This window comes from Drosophila arizonae, chromosome 4 (assembly GCF_054131065.1).
Source record: "Drosophila arizonae isolate 15081-1271.41 chromosome 4, UAZ_ARI_1.0, whole genome shotgun sequence".
NCBI classification, from domain to species: Eukaryota; Metazoa; Arthropoda; class Insecta; order Diptera; family Drosophilidae; genus Drosophila; species Drosophila arizonae.
The window spans coordinates 1,587,107-1,601,775 of record NC_142924.1 but is presented as its reverse complement, the minus strand read 5'-3'; the positions used below and the strand labels follow the sequence as shown (position 1 = coordinate 1,601,775).

Here is a 14,669-nt window from a genome sequence, read left to right as displayed (position 1 = left end):
GTATAACAAAACCGCAAAATAATTTCTGTTGTATGCGTTGTGTTGCTGACTGCAGCAAATTGAAACAATTTATAAATACTCAAGCCAAAACATCTGATTAACAAACAAATACTCTTTATCTAAAAGTAGCTTGTGCAAGAAAACATTTCAAAATGATGAATGAGGCTGCTGCACTGGCCAATATGATACCCTACGACACAATTGGACTCTACGAACAGCCCAAGCCCCGTTTCATCTTCAAGATGCCACGGGTGGTGCCCGACCAGAAGTCTAAGTTTGAAAGTGATGAACTCTTTCGGCGTCTGAGTCGCGAGAGCGAAATCCGTTATACGGGCTATCGGGAGCGCAGTATTGAGGAGCGCCAGGTGCGCTTCATGAACGGCTGCCGTGAGGGACACACCGAGACGAGTTTTGTGGCATCTGGCACCAATTTGCAGCTGGTGTTCAATGCTAATCAGAATCCCTACCTGCATGACAAGGAGTGCGATTTTGACAAGGAACACGGCAAGGTGCACATCAAATCCTATTTCATAATGAACGGTGTCTGTGTACGCTTCCGCGGCTGGCTGGATCTGGAGCGTTTAGATGGTGTTGGCTGCCTCGAGTTTGACGAACGACGTGCGATGCACGAGGATGCGATATTGCGTGACCAAATTGATCGCTACAATCAACGGCTGCGTGAATTCGAAGATACTAAGCGCGCTTATCGCGACAATCGCCAGGATGAGATGGAGGCAGTACGTCGAGGCGTTGCATCCGGCGGCATTGGAGTGGGCGCCAGTATGTGGCGGCGTTAGTTGGACTTTTGGACGGCAACAACGCCGTCACAGCAGCAGCAGCTGCAGCAGCAATCACAGCAGTTGCAGCAGCAGCCGCAACAGCAGCATGAGACTCAATACCCTAATACTCAATACTTTATGGAAAACTGAACAGATGAACAAATGCTCTAATCCAAACTTGCCACCAAATGCGAGATTTGAATACGAATACGGATACGGACATGGATACGGATTCGCTTACGTTTAGATTCGCTCGAATAAAATGCTCGTAGACTTAGTTTAGCTTATAGTAAATTACTTAACGTATTCTTGTATGGTATTAAATATAACATTTTAATGTACAATTTTAGTGACGTATGCTAACTATATATATACTAATATACACATACATATACAAAATACATAATAAACGTACACATTATAATTCCGGAAATTTAAAGATGACGCGTTGATTCGTCATTTATTTATTAATAATTAATGAAAATAATTTAATCAAACAATTTACATTTTTAATGGCTGTAGGGTATACCTTATATGTTTTGGAGTTTAGCGTGGAATATTCCAGTTATGATATATAGCATCATTTTATATAAAAGATTTTACTTGACCTGATTCGGCTTCAATTTTGTTTGATCTAGCTCGGGTGGCACTTTTTCTTCTGTGTACAGAAGTTTCGAGAAGCTGAAGTCCTTGAGTGGGACAAAAATCACGGTAAGTGACCTTCGCGCAGCTTGCGATTCGAAGTTCGCACCTTCTCAAGGCCATGCTCAAAGCATCTAGTCAATATGAATTGATTCTGAATTCCTGTATATTTTCATTTATATAATATATATTTTCAGTATCGTTTATATATTTTTGATTAATGTATATTTTATAAACATGTTTAACTCTAGAAATACAAATAAAGTTGCTTGGAAAAGCCCGACATTTAAAGGGTTCTAATTATTGTTTTTCGTTTCCCTTTTCCGTTTAACGGAATTGCAGTGTGGAAATGCGCAGACCGATGCAATCCTTGCCAATTTGACTGACCTCGCACACGGTGCAGAGATTGCCCTTGTACTGGGGATCGTAGGAGCTGCCACAGAAGGGGCAGGTCACCTCGGGCTTGCCACGATAGAGCGGCTTCCAGCTAATGGCGCAGATGTTGAACGGGTTGAACTCCTCATACTCCAGCTGATGCTCATCGACGGGATTCACCTCGCAGGCCTGCAATATTTTGCGCACCTGCTGCGCCACCTCCGGCCGCGGAGCAAGCTCCAGCAGACGACGCGCAAACGATGCGGCTGTCTTATAGTTCTTCAGCTTAAAGAACATATTGAGTGCGGTTCGCAGAGTGAGAATCTGATGGACAGGCTGAAGCTTGCTGTGGGTGAAGTAGGCGGCCATTTCACAAAGACGCTTCTGCTCCTCCAGCGTGGACTTGGGCATGCCCTTGCGCACCGTTTCCATCTTCAGGCCGACAATGTATTCGGCACAGATTTTTAGTAGCTGCTGCGCCTCGGCTGTGTCCAGTTTCGTCTCCACCACCAGCAGCGGAATACTTATCAGTATGGAGTGGAACTTCTCAATGGCCTCGGTGAACTTGCCCGCCGTGGTCAACTGGTAGCCAGACTGCAGCCGGGACACCAGGTCATTCAGCTTGATGCCTAGCGCTGGACGCTGGAGCTTCGGATTGGTTTCTGAGTAATTACGCAGTGGATATCCATTTAACGACTGCAGATTGGGGTTGGCGGTGTAGCTAGTGCGGGAGCAGGCGTAGTTCTGCAAGAAGAGCGTTTTGAAGGGCTTGAAATTGACCACGCCCAGCTGATCGTTGAGCAGGCGGAAGGCACTGTTGAAGGCGCCTGCCTTAACATGGTCGAGCACCAGCTGGGAATTGTTGGCCCAGTGCTGGGCTGGCGATTGGCCTTTGTTGGGCGCCGCATAGTAGTTGCTGTCCAAGGCCGAGGCCTTGATCTTGGAGGCCAGCTCAATGGGCACCACCAGATCATCATCGCCGACATCCCAGCCACCGCCGCCAGCAGCATCATCCTGTGCCTCATCATTGCTAAGTGCATCATGCATCTCCTCATCGCCATCATCATCTTCGCCCAAGCCCAGATCGGCATCAGCGCCCCAGCCATCTCCGCCAGCATTGTGCTCGTCCAGTGCGGCATCCGCGTTTATGTTCAGCGCCTGACGTGCTGTCGCGCTGCTGCTGGCACGCGTCACCATGGCGCCTTCGAAGAAGCCCTTCGACACTGACAACAGTGGCCAATTGGTCTCCAGTTGCTGTATGGGCACTGGAGGCTGCAGCAGCTGCGCATTCGGATTCACCTCCGGCAAGTTGCTGCCCTCTGCACTGATGGTGTTGCCCAGTGATTCTGTCAGCTCATCCAAGCCATGAGTGGCTGCGGTCAAGTAGGCCAGCGATAGTTGTCCACAGTTCTTGAGAATGTTCACGCGTTCCCTGACATCGCCCAGGAGCAAGGCACCTTGGTACTGAGCCGAAACATCTTTGCGTATTTCAGCAATCTTGTTCATTCTCTTCAGTTTGTCCAGATTACCAGTGATTAGGTAGAGGAAGCTTAGCTTGTCGAAGTTCTTGGTGCGTTGATAGCACATCTCGACCACCTGATGATTGCCTTGTAGCAAAGCTGCCTGGCCCAATCTATCCCAGCAATCCTTGTCATCCAATGCCTTGGCCGCCTGCAATGCGATCTCAATGTTACCGCACTCCAGAGCCAAGCCGAAGCGCGTCTTCTCATCCTTGACAAAGTGCAGGGCCACCTCTGGATAGCCCTTCTGCTGCAGATACGCAATGATGCTCTGTCCAACCAGACGAGCGTTGCGCACCATATGCAAAACCTCATCGTATTTGCGCTGAATTAGAGCCAACTTGAATTTGTATTCCGTGGGATCGATGTGCAGGACACGGGTGCGACACTCGCGGTCCAAGCAGAACACCTGGTTGCCCTTGACGCGCGTCAGATAGATGGGCAGATCCAGAGTGCGTATGATGCCGTGATCTCCATTTGTGATGGCATATTTGATATGATTGCTGGTCGTATATATGAACACGCCCGACTCATCCCAGGCGCCCGACTTGACGCGACAGTTCTCCTGCACGGTGCACAAGTACTGCAGCCGGCGATCGCAAATGGTTACCGAATGCTTGCAGAGCAGGGCGACCAGCGACATATCCGGTGACCACACCACATAGCGGCACTTGGCCAGCTTAATGCTGCCGACGGAGACCAAACGCTGCACCTCGTACAGTGTAACATATTCCGGATCGCGTATGAGCAGCATGCCTGTGCCGGCATAGAAAATCTCCTCGCAGAACGTTGGTATCTTCTTGGTCACTTCGTTCTTGAAGTTCTTCACCACCAGCTGCTGATTGCGATCGAGCACAGCGAAACGATTGCGTGCCACCCAGATGGCTGTGATGCCCGAGCTGCGCTTGCTGTCCGATTCGTTTTGACGATCGTTCTCGCTGTCCTTGGGTATCTGGCACAAATCGTAGGTGCTGTTCTCCAGATTGTTGGTGCGCGTGCAAATAAGGACAGCATTCAGTGCCGGATTATAGGACATGCTATAGACAGGCGACTTGCCGGGACGCAACTGCATCACAACCGTATCCTTGGCGGTGGTGAAATCCAACTTGCGCAGAAAGCGATCTTTCACATAATACAACATGTTTCCGTGTACCGCATAAGCAGGACGCTCGCGCTCCAACTTAAAGACCACCATGCCTGCGAAAAACAAATGTTTTAGACCTAATTTTCAATTTACCTAAAGGTTGCAACTCACCTGCATCGTGGCCGGCAGCAAAAAGATTTAGTGTGGGATGTGCTGCCATAATCCAGAAGCGTTCGTTATCACGCCGGAATGTGAACAGACACTGGCGCTTGGTCATGTCCCAAACGCGAATACTGCGATCCTCGCCGTTCGAGATGATCAGATCTTGGCGTGGATGGAACAACACGCAGGACACATTGTTATAGTGACCTCGGCACGTATCCACCTCCCAGGCCTTGTACTCATTCATGCGCCACAGCTTCACGAGGCGATCATCGGCACCTGATACGATCAACGGAAGGGTTGGGTGGAAGCTCGCCCAGTTGACACCGCGATCGTGGCCCTCCAGCACATGCTTGACCACCGCATCAGCCTGACCAAACAGATCGGTGGCACCGGGATGACCCTTAAGGTGCTCATCAAGTCCTCCAGGACCAGGTGCCACATTCTTTTTACGCAGTCCAGATATGTCCCAAACGCGCACCGTCTGATCCAGCGAGGCGGAAACAATTTGATCCTCAGTCGGATGGAACTGGGCACACATCACATAATGATTATGGCCAGTCAACACACAGATGCAGTTGCGCGACTGCCAATTCCAGATGCGAATGGTCTGATCATCGGAGGCACTCAAGATCCATGGATACTCGTGATGGAATGCGACTGTGCGCACATAATCCAAATGGGCCAGCAGCGTGAATATGCAGCGACGCTGCTTATAATTCCACACCTTAATCTTGTAATCGTCTCCGCCTGAGACAAACAGTGGCATCTGTTGATGGAAGGCCACACTGCGAACGGGGCCATCGTGCTCATCGAACTTCTCCAGCAGCGTATGCATGCGGTAGTCCCATAGCTGAATGACACCACTGTGCAAACTGGTCAGGATCCATGGACGTTTCGGGTGAAACGAAAGACCCTTCACACGAGCCGATTTGGACTCGAAATTGGTCAGCATTGTTGCAGTTTCCTTCACTGTTGCTGTTGCTGCCGTGGCGATGTGTTAACTTGTAGTCGGCTTTTCTTTGACGTACACTTACGCAGTCTGTGCCAGGCACTTTCTTGTCTAGAATTACACAACAGCAATTGTTAGCATTTGTAGTGGATTATGTGATCATAAATAAACATATACAATTAATTTATTTCATGGTTTTATGTAAAAACACACACCAATTTTACAAAATTTTCAAGTGACACGTCAATTATCTTCTTCTATGCAGCAGCAATTGTAGAGTTGTCAACGCCCAAGAGAACAGCTGCATATATCGATACGACATATCGGTACCCCATCGTTACCAATCGATATCACAAACATACTTCGTTACGATATTCGCTCACTTGTTTACAATTTTGGTGTTTATAAAATGTAAAAGTTCAATTAAAGCAAAATGACACTGGCACACCGCGCGCTTTTCACATGGTTTATAGTTTTAGTGTTTCTTATACTGCTCTGCTTAAGACTAGATCCACGCACAACCTGGAATTGGTTTGTTACCTTCACACCACTCTGGTTCTTCGACTGCATTCTTATAATTTACGTGCTCATCAAATTTATACGCAAATGGCGTAATTTGAATCGCCTTACTGACCTGCTCTCTCTCTACAAATGGAACATTGTGGGTGTATGGCTGACGATAACTTCTCAGGTGATGATCTGCATTACCCTGGAGTATCCACAACAGATACCCATCTATGTGACCATGGCGCCTCTGATGTTGCTCCTCTGCACTGCCATCGTCTATGTAGGTGGAAAGCTGAGAAAGCGCGAAAGCTGGCACCATTAAACAACAACTATTTATGTATTTATGTATATATTAAGTCTAATTGTAATTCATATTAAAAAGAAATGAAATCCAGAAATGCAAAGCGAGTTCATTAAAATCCGTATTTGCTTTGTGTGGCTCGACGTGTCTGCCTATTGGCCGACCACATGGCCTGCAGTTCAGCTTCGTTCGCCTTCGCCTTGTGTGCCAGGTATGTGATTTGATGTTTACGTCTTGTGCCCGCCACTGGCTCCTCGTCTGTCAGCACACCCGTTGGCTGGTATGTGGTGGCCGAGGCCAGAGCTGTACGCATCCATTCCTCACGATCCGGCATCACTTGATCGCCGACTATGTCAATCACTTGCATTTCCTTCACCTCCTTACGTCGCCTCTTAGCATTCTTGCCCACCAGTGCGTCCATGGCCTCAGCATTCAATTGCTGATGGTAGCGTTTCTTAGCATGTTGCAACTGCTCTGATTCCACCTGCATCGCCTCCTCCTCAATTGCCTTGCGTTCTTCCACCTCCGTCAAATACTTAACGCTAGCTTCTTTCATTTTGGCTGCTCGCTTGGCCACCAAGGCGCTAATCTCGTTGCTGCTCACCTCTGGCAGTTGCTCTTCGCTGTTCAGTGAGAAAAAGTCACCAGAATTGGCTACCTCCTCCTCATCCTCGCTGTCACTGACGCTCACCAGCGAGACAGCTGGCTTGGAAGACTTGGATGGCTTTGCAGACGGGGCTTTAAGTCCATCGACGCCTTCGGTATTGTGAGCAGCGCGTCTTTGTTTAACAGTATCTGGTACGAAAGCTGATGAGGCACTGACTCTTGGAATATTCTTGCTCGGCTGTGGAGCAGGCTCGTCTTTACTTGCTGGCTTCGCTGCCACGGACTCTGTTTTTCTGGCGAAATCCCGCTCAGATTTAGCTTGTGGTAAAATGCTCAGCAAGCCGCAACCTTTTGTAGACTTGAGTTGTGGTTGTTTGTTCTTCAGCTTCTCTGCCATTTCCTTGTCCACATCGGCATAGTCTCTGAGAGATGGTATACTAATCTTAACGCGTTCCCTGGCAACAGCTGGCGGTGGTTTTTCCAATGCTTCGCTACCTGCAGGAACAGCCTTTTTGTGCAAGAACTCATCGTCCACTTCTTCTATAATGGCGGTAACCTTTGCTGCAGCCCTTGGCATTGGCAGCTTGGCAAAGGCCTGCGTCACTTGATCATCCACCTTTTCCTGTTGCGGATTTGGGCCAGCAGCTGCTTTTGGCTTAGGCAGGCTAAGATGTAGCCGACCCGTAGTGTTCGCTTTCAACTCCTGTAAGGACACTTCTTGAGGTATATAGTCATCGTCGTCGTCATCACTAATATGTCCATTGCTCACAGTTGCCTTTACTTCTGGAGCTCCATTCTGTGTCGCAACGCTTGGCTTTATTAGTTGTACTTGCATAGACGTAGAGTCCTCATCATTATCTGATTCCTCATCACTGCTTGCCGCGTATGCAACCAGAGACATAGTTTATGATCCTTTTTAAAGTGAACCTTACAAAATTTGTTTGAATAAAATCCAAATTTCTTGATGTGCGTTGTGTGTGAATGTTTTCAATAAAACATATCAGCTGTTCGTGTACATGGAACACCCTGTGGCGAATAATAATCGCAGGGCAATAAAACGGTATGGCAATGCCAAAAATGTTTTGTCTGTTAAGATTTAAAAATATCAGCTAGCGACTTTTTTCAAGAATAGATTTTATTGGCAAGAGTTATAATTGAACACCTGGCAACAGGTACAGGTACACTATATGATGACTGCAGCTGCTAACCATAATCATAAAAATTTGAAAAGTCAGGTAGCTATAGCTGAAGCGTAACCATATAAATAAGATTTCTGGACTCACCAATGATCAGTATGAATTTACGTCTGGAGCTGTTAAGAGATCAGAAAATGCATCATCATCCGCACCAGTTGCCACCATATGAAGCAATGGGACTCTATGAGCAACCCAAGCCGCGTTTCATATTCAAAATGCCACGCGTTGTACCGAATCAAAAGTCCAAATACGAATCGGATGAGCTTTTCCGGCGACTGAGCCGAGAGAGCGAGGTGCGATACACGGGCTACCGGGGACGCGCCATAGACGAGCGTCGGATGCGTTTCGTCACTGACTGTCGCAAGGGCTACGCTGAGCTCTCGTTTGTCCCAACGGGCACCAATCTGCAGCTTTACTTCAATGCCAATCACAATCCCTACGCCCAGGAACAGGAGTGCGATTTCGACAAGGAACGCGGAAAGGTGCACTTGCGTTCCCATTTCATTATGAATGGCGTTTGTGTGCGCTTCCGTGGCTGGTTGGATCTGGAGAGATTAGATGGCGTTGCCTGCCTGGATTTCGATGAAGGTCGCGCCCTACAGGAGGATGCCCAGCTGGCGGAACAGATCGAAAGCTACAATCAACGCATGGCTGACTCGAAACGTATGTATACACCGCCACAAGAGGCGATGTTACGTGGTCCTGGACCTGGTCCCGGTCCCGGTCCAGTTCCAGGAGCTCCAATGGGCTGGTGAAACTAGCTTGGACTCGATTTTATGAATTCTTTAGCTTTACTATAGCATTTACGTTTAAAGTCTTAGCTTATATTGATCGAAAATAAAAAAGCATGAATAAGAATTATTAAAGTGTTGTATCAAGAACAAATCCTCATCTGCATGAGAATCACAGAGTTCTATATACTTCGTTCAATTTAATTTGAACTCTTACTAACTGCTTTCTTTGAGTGTTTTTTGAGTTGCTTTGCAGCCCTGTTGCCATTGTTTCATAAGGGTTGTTACACGGGGTCTTTGGCCTTAATTACACCTCGTAACTTCCCAAGGGGGGAACCACCCCAAAAAAAAAAAAAACTCGTTCCAGCTGCGAGTTGACTCTGCTTCACACTTTCCCTCTCTTGTTCGTTCGCTCTCTCACTCTCTGTCTCTCTTTTTCACTCTCTTATGAGCTGAGGGCGCTTTCCTTATGAATAACAACCCAACAGCCCAACAGCCCACTCTCCCCTTTCTCTCTCTCTCTATCGCTCTCATTTTGATCTCGTTTGGCATTTGTGAGAGCGACAGAGAGAGGGCGAGAGCGGGAGCATATTGATTTTCTGGCACTCGGCCTTTTGGGATGCTGCTGATAGAAATTTTGCAACTGGTCGATTTTGTTTTTCAGTCTCAGTTTAAGTAGCAATTCGAACGCGTCTGTGCGTCCACACGAAGCAAACGAAAACTGCCTAGGGAAAGCGAGCAAAAATTGTTTATAGAAAATTATACATACCACACAAAGTGTTTTCGCCCAAACATTCAAATTTTGAATTTCATATAACTTTGGGTTTTGTTTTTGTGTGTTTCGGTGTGCTTTGTCCGTCGTGGTCGAGTAAGAAGCTGCGACGTGCGCTAAATTTAGCGACCGGTGTATTATAGGGTGTTGTATGCTATATGAATTCGAGTCCCAGTATCATCTGGCCACGCCTCCACGCCGCCGCCAACAGCCAGCCGTCAGCCGCCGCCTCTTCTCGCTCTCGCACGAGAAGCGCGCCCCAAATTTGTGATTTCAAAATAGTATTCATACAAATTATGTGCTCAACCCAGCGAGCAATCCAATAACAACAACAAGATATTATAATAATTAGTAAATATTATAGACAGTTGGGCTTTTAGTGTCTGTGAGTGATTTAAAGTCAAGCACTATAAACAAAATGCCAGCCTCGAATACGATTGTGCTCAAGAGTTTGTCCATATTGCTGGGCCTGTTTTTCATATTTGTGGGCACGCTGAAGCTGACGCCGCATATTAGCAAGGATCTCTACAAGGATCTGGTAAGGATGAAAAATTATTATATACATAGACAAATATATGTATACGCGGTTATATCACATTGTTTACCTTGAGTCGGCATTTCGGGAGCGGCAGCTCATCGATTTTTCATGCCGAGCTGAAACGGAATTTAACCACCAAAACATATCCTCTTTCATGTATAACGGGTTTCTTATATAACTGGGTCAGCTTTGTAGCAGTGGGCTGAGCGGAGAGTTTAAATAATAAATAAGTTGTCTAAGCAAATGAGTTTTGTTGGGCTAAGAGATACGAGCTCTGGTACAGGGTAGGATTAGGCATTACTATGAGATATGCTTTAGCGTTTTTGTATTCTACTTTGAAATAGAGAAACTGTAAGCTGTTATTATTATACAATTTTTGGGCTTACGTTAATAGCTGAGCTTCCTAATCAAAATTGGGACTTCATTCTACTAACTAGATCTAGATCTGTATAAGTCATGATTTAGTACAATGACAACATTCTTATAAATATAACAGATTATTTTTAATGAGTTTTATTAAAAAATGTTCAAAAGTTTTTTAAGTCAGCTGTAGCCATAATTTTAGCCAAAAATATAATTGAAATACTCAGGAAATATTACGGAAATTCTTAAAATGATGACAGACTAATAGAATCGTCTAGCTGCACCATTGAACTCGACCTCATCAATGCCAGGCGGCTGGCCTTCATGACAACTTTTTTGAAAACGCAACGATCTTCAGGAATATTTAGATATATATAGAAATATATATCTCACAGAAATAAGTTTTTATCAGCCAAACACTTTGTAGTTGTGTTCATAATAAGTAGATGACGCCAAAACTGGACCACATTTTTAGCTATACTTATAAATATGTATGTCTTCTAACTCTCTGGACTCTGCAAAAATGATGAATTTGAATACCCTGGCTCCATTGAAAATGGGAATTTAGAGTATGAATCTGTTGCAGAAATGTATGTAACAGGCCGAGAAGGCATGATAGAATATATTTATACGACGAACTGAGTCCATATATGAATATATAACTATGCTCCTCTATAGATATTAGACATTCACATTAGATATTCACATTAGCTGCATAGGTTCCGGTGTTCATTTTTGATGTGTATATATGTATATATATATTCAGGGTATATCTTAGTCGAGCATTCCCCACTAGAGCAGTCTTACTTGTTTCACATGTAATCAGTGCTCCATGGAAATTAGCAAGCATCACAATGCGTAGGCGTTCGTTTTTGTTGTGTAAATAAATTTGCTGTTCACGTGCTTATATATATATGCGTATGTATGTATGTACATATATGTATATAGCTACATAAAATATAGAAACAATAAGCATTAATGTGATTTGCTCTTCTTTTGTTTACAAGTCTCTTAAAAAAGAAAACAAATTCTAGATTTTATATTAGGAAATTTTTGAAAATATACAAAATGAAATATCTACAAACACATAATTTGTATTGTATACTATATAAAGTAATTTGCTGTGGTATTTGGCTTACAGCACGTTTTGTATTTGATTTGTTGTTGTTATTCTTGTTGTTCTTTTGGTATGGTATTTGATTTGCAACGCTTTTCAATTTATAGCCCAAGCGCAGCTGTTGTTATTATTTTTTGTTGTTGTTGCAATGGTTTAGCCTTTTTAATTACACCTTCGTGTTGAGAACCGCAAATGGCGAATGCCAAACAAAATAAAATGAAATAAATTCAAATAGAAATTGAAATTGCGAGTGTGTATGACAAACAACATTTGGGTTTGCGACTTTTCTTCTTTTTTATAAAAATAAACATATTGCATCGCCTGCCATCATACGGAAGGAGAGAGAGAGAGAGAGAGAGAGAGAGAGAAATGGGCTAAACTGAATGAATATGGCTGTGTACATATATGTGAGTGTATGTATGAATGTGCGTATGTGCTTGTACTTGGCGAATGAGTTCTGGCTAAGTGAGCTCGTCATTTAGGAGCAAGTGCCAAAGTGAGGATTGATGTTCGAACTATTTGCGTAAGCAGAATATATGATAAATGAATAAATTGTAGCTATCCAGGAAACATCTCGGATATATAGAGCTGGCAAATTAGTGCTGGCTAAGTGGGAGATATAAAAGAACTTGAATAAATCTCTGAATAACTAACTCTTAGACTACCCTCGCCTTGCAAATCTAATTTAATTTTCGTTTTCCATTTCACTTACCCTTGCAGCGCACAGAATACGTGAAATATGCCAAGGTATTTCCGTTGACGGCTATGTTTGGCATTAAGATACCCTCGAAATGGTATCGACGCACCGTTGGCATCTTGGAGATTGTGTGCGGCCTGGCCATGGCATTAATACCCTATCGTAAGTAGAGGAAATAGTACGCCTTACCAATGCATATGAAACATTTCGACACTCTCATCCGCAGACAAGATCAAGAATGTGGCGAATGTGCTGCTGCTGCTGCTGATGCTGCTGGGCATCTACCAGCATTGGATGGTCAGTGATCCCTTCGAGCGTTCCGGACCGGCGCTGGTGTTCACATTCATGTTGGGCGGCCGATTGGTCGTCTGGTATCAGACCAGTCGCAAGGAGGCCGCTGACCTCTCGGCCGTCAATGCTCCGCAAGCGAATGGGCTCAAGCAGGAGTAGATAATGCCACGGATAACTAGATTTTTGATCGTATATATAGTCGGAATCATTAATTCAACTCATAGACGCACTTGTAAACAGCTTTCTTTTAGCACAATTAGTTGAAATTTTTCGAGCTCAATTGGCGACCTTAATACATAACATATAATACAAGCTATTAACGAAACAACTCTCATTTATAGTTATAAATTAAATCAAATTTTTTATATAGAATAAAACAAAATTGAAACGATTCTTTTTCACTTTGGTGCCAAAGAATACACAGAAATACATACTCGTATATATATAAATAATATACATAAACAAAAAGCGAAAAGTGTTCAAGTTATAAATATTAATAAACGAGTTATAGTATAGCTATAAAAAGACAAAGACCAGAATCCTTTTGCAATACGGCACTCATGTTGTAGTTGTCGCGGCCATCAACATTTTAGCAACAATTTTAATAAATTTTTGAATAACTCATATTCATACATACACATATACATATATATAATGCTGTTTTAAACTATTATTCAACATCAGTCGTCGTATTTCGGGTTTTCTTTCTATTTTACGTCCAATAAGCATGGCCAGCAAATTCTTCAGAGATTATTAATTTTGTGGTTTCAACGGTGCACGTGCTCCAAGCTTTAACTGTGTGGATGTGTGTGTGTGTTTGTGTGTGGGGTTAGTGTACTTTTAGGGTATCTTATTCAGCGCCAGTGGTGAGCAGCTTCAAGGCCTTCTGCAGATTCTCAATTGCTGTCTTCACATCATCATAATTAAGGGCGCTGCCTGCGTACTTGCAATACTTCTGGGCGGTAATCATTTGATCGGGTGTTATATGAACTGGCACAGCCGGCTGGAAAATTGCGGCATTCGGTTGAGCGGGGGGCACGTATGGCTCAAAGCCACCTGGTTTCTCTTCCTCCACCGGCGGACTGGGCAATTTGTTCGGATTATTTAAAACCTCCTCGACTGTGGGAGGTGTTGTTTGTGGAGCTGGCGAGGAGGGCTCGACGTTATCCGACTGCGAGTCAGTAGATGGCTCTTCGGGAGCTGTCACATTGGTGCCGGCGTCATCCTTGACACCAGCTGGACTTTCGCCATTTAGCTCTGCAGACTCGTCATCTGGGAAGGGTCCGGGTATGGGAGTCTCGCCGTTCTTCAGACAGTTGTGAATGTAAGCAGCCTTGTACTTGGCGTATTTACGATTGTGAAGCGCCTCCTCGCTGAGCTCTCCAAAGGTCAGCAATATGTCGTAGAGAACACCACTGGAATAATATGCCTTCACGACGTTCCTGACAATATAAAGGGATTAATGTGACAAATTCATATAAATTGAACTTCCACTTACTTGCCAAAGTTCTCCTCGCGATCCTGCTTGTCGGCATATAAAAATAGTTTTAGAGCATAGTTCTCAATGTGCGCCTGGGCAGCTATATCGTTGGTTATTGCCTCGTTATCTGCATGCGTCTTCTTCATCTGCTCCAACCAGTCCATAATAGCTGTGAGCCCAATCAAAACAAATAAAATTATAGATGAGTCATCGGTGCAAAAGAATCATATAATATAATCTCTGTGCGCTTACCTAACAGCAATTGAGTCTCCTCTGCGCTCTGAGATGACGCTTTTAAGCCAATTTGCAGCGCACTTTAGAATTAATTAACAAAAACATTTTGCTTATGCGAAATTTACTGGCAGGGAAACCCATCGCGCATCTACTTACTAGAGCCTTGCCCAGTAGGCTATGACAATGTCACGCGAATCATGCTCCTGGGCCAGCTTCAGAAAGTGCTGTATGGACTTCAATGAGTTCGGACATGGGGGAAACTCCATCTTTGACGTGCACAATAAAATTCTATCCAATAAAATTCCAAGCTATTTCTTTGAAC

The 14,669-nt window shown here is 44.6% G+C and overlaps 7 protein-coding genes across 8 annotated transcripts; 4 read left to right on the top strand and 3 right to left on the bottom strand.

Moving 5' to 3' along the window:
- Positions 1–4,517, top strand: Bgb (core-binding factor subunit big brother). Its single transcript, XM_089467798.1, has one exon. It carries the CDS (start codon positions 153–155, stop codon positions 795–797), a length of 645 nt encoding a protein of 214 aa, XP_089323924.1. The 5' UTR covers positions 1–152; the 3' UTR covers positions 798–4,517.
- alphaCOP (coatomer subunit alpha) lies at positions 1,591–5,841 on the bottom strand. Of its 2 annotated transcripts, none has more exons than XM_018007238.2 (3): positions 5,730–5,841; positions 4,572–5,625; positions 1,591–4,513 (listed from the first exon to the last, which is right to left on the bottom strand). In XM_018007238.2, exons 2-3 carry the CDS (start codon positions 5,515–5,517, stop codon positions 1,749–1,751), a joined length of 3,711 nt encoding a protein of 1,236 aa, XP_017862727.1. In that variant the 5' UTR covers positions 5,518–5,625; positions 5,730–5,841; the 3' UTR covers positions 1,591–1,748. The 2 variants fall into 2 exon arrangements, with proteins under 2 accessions (XP_017862727.1, XP_089323917.1); XM_089467791.1 differs by having other exon boundaries at positions 5,692–5,787.
- A 93-nt stretch (positions 5,842–5,934) lies between these two features.
- On the top strand, positions 5,935–6,419 carry LOC108613668 (transmembrane protein 60). Its single transcript, XM_018007255.2, has one exon. The coding sequence runs from the start codon at positions 5,948–5,950 to the stop codon at positions 6,341–6,343; it is 396 nt and encodes a 131-aa protein (XP_017862744.1). The 5' UTR covers positions 5,935–5,947; the 3' UTR covers positions 6,344–6,419.
- LOC108613660 (uncharacterized) lies at positions 6,346–7,829 on the bottom strand. The gene has a single exon (XM_018007241.2). The coding sequence runs from the start codon at positions 7,827–7,829 to the stop codon at positions 6,435–6,437; it is 1,395 nt and encodes a 464-aa protein (XP_017862730.1). The 3' UTR covers positions 6,346–6,434.
- Positions 7,830–8,193: 364 nt separating this feature from the next.
- Bro (Brother) lies at positions 8,194–8,982 on the top strand. The gene has a single exon (XM_018005798.2). It carries the CDS (start codon positions 8,214–8,216, stop codon positions 8,877–8,879), a length of 666 nt encoding a protein of 221 aa, XP_017861287.1. The 5' UTR covers positions 8,194–8,213; the 3' UTR covers positions 8,880–8,982.
- A 490-nt stretch (positions 8,983–9,472) lies between these two features.
- LOC108614044 (putative acetylcholine receptor chaperone) lies at positions 9,473–13,288 on the top strand. The gene is made up of 3 exons (XM_018007954.2): positions 9,473–10,165; positions 12,366–12,504; positions 12,569–13,288. The coding sequence occupies exons 1-3, from the start codon at positions 10,046–10,048 to the stop codon at positions 12,790–12,792; spliced, it is 483 nt and encodes a 160-aa protein (XP_017863443.1). The 5' UTR covers positions 9,473–10,045; the 3' UTR covers positions 12,793–13,288.
- Positions 13,173–14,638, bottom strand: Vta1 (vesicle trafficking 1). Its single transcript, XM_018007949.2, has 4 exons — positions 14,504–14,638; positions 14,366–14,427; positions 14,132–14,282; positions 13,173–14,075 (listed from the first exon to the last, which is right to left on the bottom strand). The coding sequence occupies exons 1-4, from the start codon at positions 14,611–14,613 to the stop codon at positions 13,484–13,486; spliced, it is 915 nt and encodes a 304-aa protein (XP_017863438.1). The 5' UTR covers positions 14,614–14,638; the 3' UTR covers positions 13,173–13,483.
- Positions 14,639–14,669: the final 31 nt, after the last annotated feature.

Coding starts and splice junctions, on each gene's coding strand:
- LOC108613668 (XM_018007255.2), top strand. CDS start 5,948: ATGACACTGGCACACCGCGCGCTTTTCACATGGTTTATAGTTTTAGTG.
- LOC108614044 (XM_018007954.2), top strand. CDS start 10,046: ATGCCAGCCTCGAATACGATTGTGCTCAAGAGTTTGTCCATATTGCTG. Junction 10,166..12,365: donor AGGATCTCTACAAGGATCTG/GTAAGGATGAAA, acceptor TTACCCTTGCAG/CGCACAGAATACGTGAAATA. Junction 12,505..12,568: donor CATGGCATTAATACCCTATC/GTAAGTAGAGGA, acceptor TCTCATCCGCAG/ACAAGATCAAGAATGTGGCG.
- Bgb (XM_089467798.1), top strand. CDS start 153: ATGATGAATGAGGCTGCTGCACTGGCCAATATGATACCCTACGACACA.
- Bro (XM_018005798.2), top strand. CDS start 8,214: ATGATCAGTATGAATTTACGTCTGGAGCTGTTAAGAGATCAGAAAATG.
- LOC108613660 (XM_018007241.2), bottom strand. CDS start 7,829: ATGTCTCTGGTTGCATACGCGGCAAGCAGTGATGAGGAATCAGATAAT.
- Vta1 (XM_018007949.2), bottom strand. CDS start 14,613: ATGGAGTTTCCCCCATGTCCGAACTCATTGAAGTCCATACAGCACTTT. Junction 14,428..14,503: donor GCCTACTGGGCAAGGCTCTA/GTAAGTAGATGC, acceptor TTAATTCTAAAG/TGCGCTGCAAATTGGCTTAA. Junction 14,283..14,365: donor GGAGACTCAATTGCTGTTAG/GTAAGCGCACAG, acceptor TTGGGCTCACAG/CTATTATGGACTGGTTGGAG.
- alphaCOP (XM_018007238.2), bottom strand. CDS start 5,517: ATGCTGACCAATTTCGAGTCCAAATCGGCTCGTGTGAAGGGTCTTTCG. Junction 4,514..4,571: donor TGCTGCCGGCCACGATGCAG/GTGAGTTGCAAC, acceptor TGTTTTTCGCAG/GCATGGTGGTCTTTAAGTTG.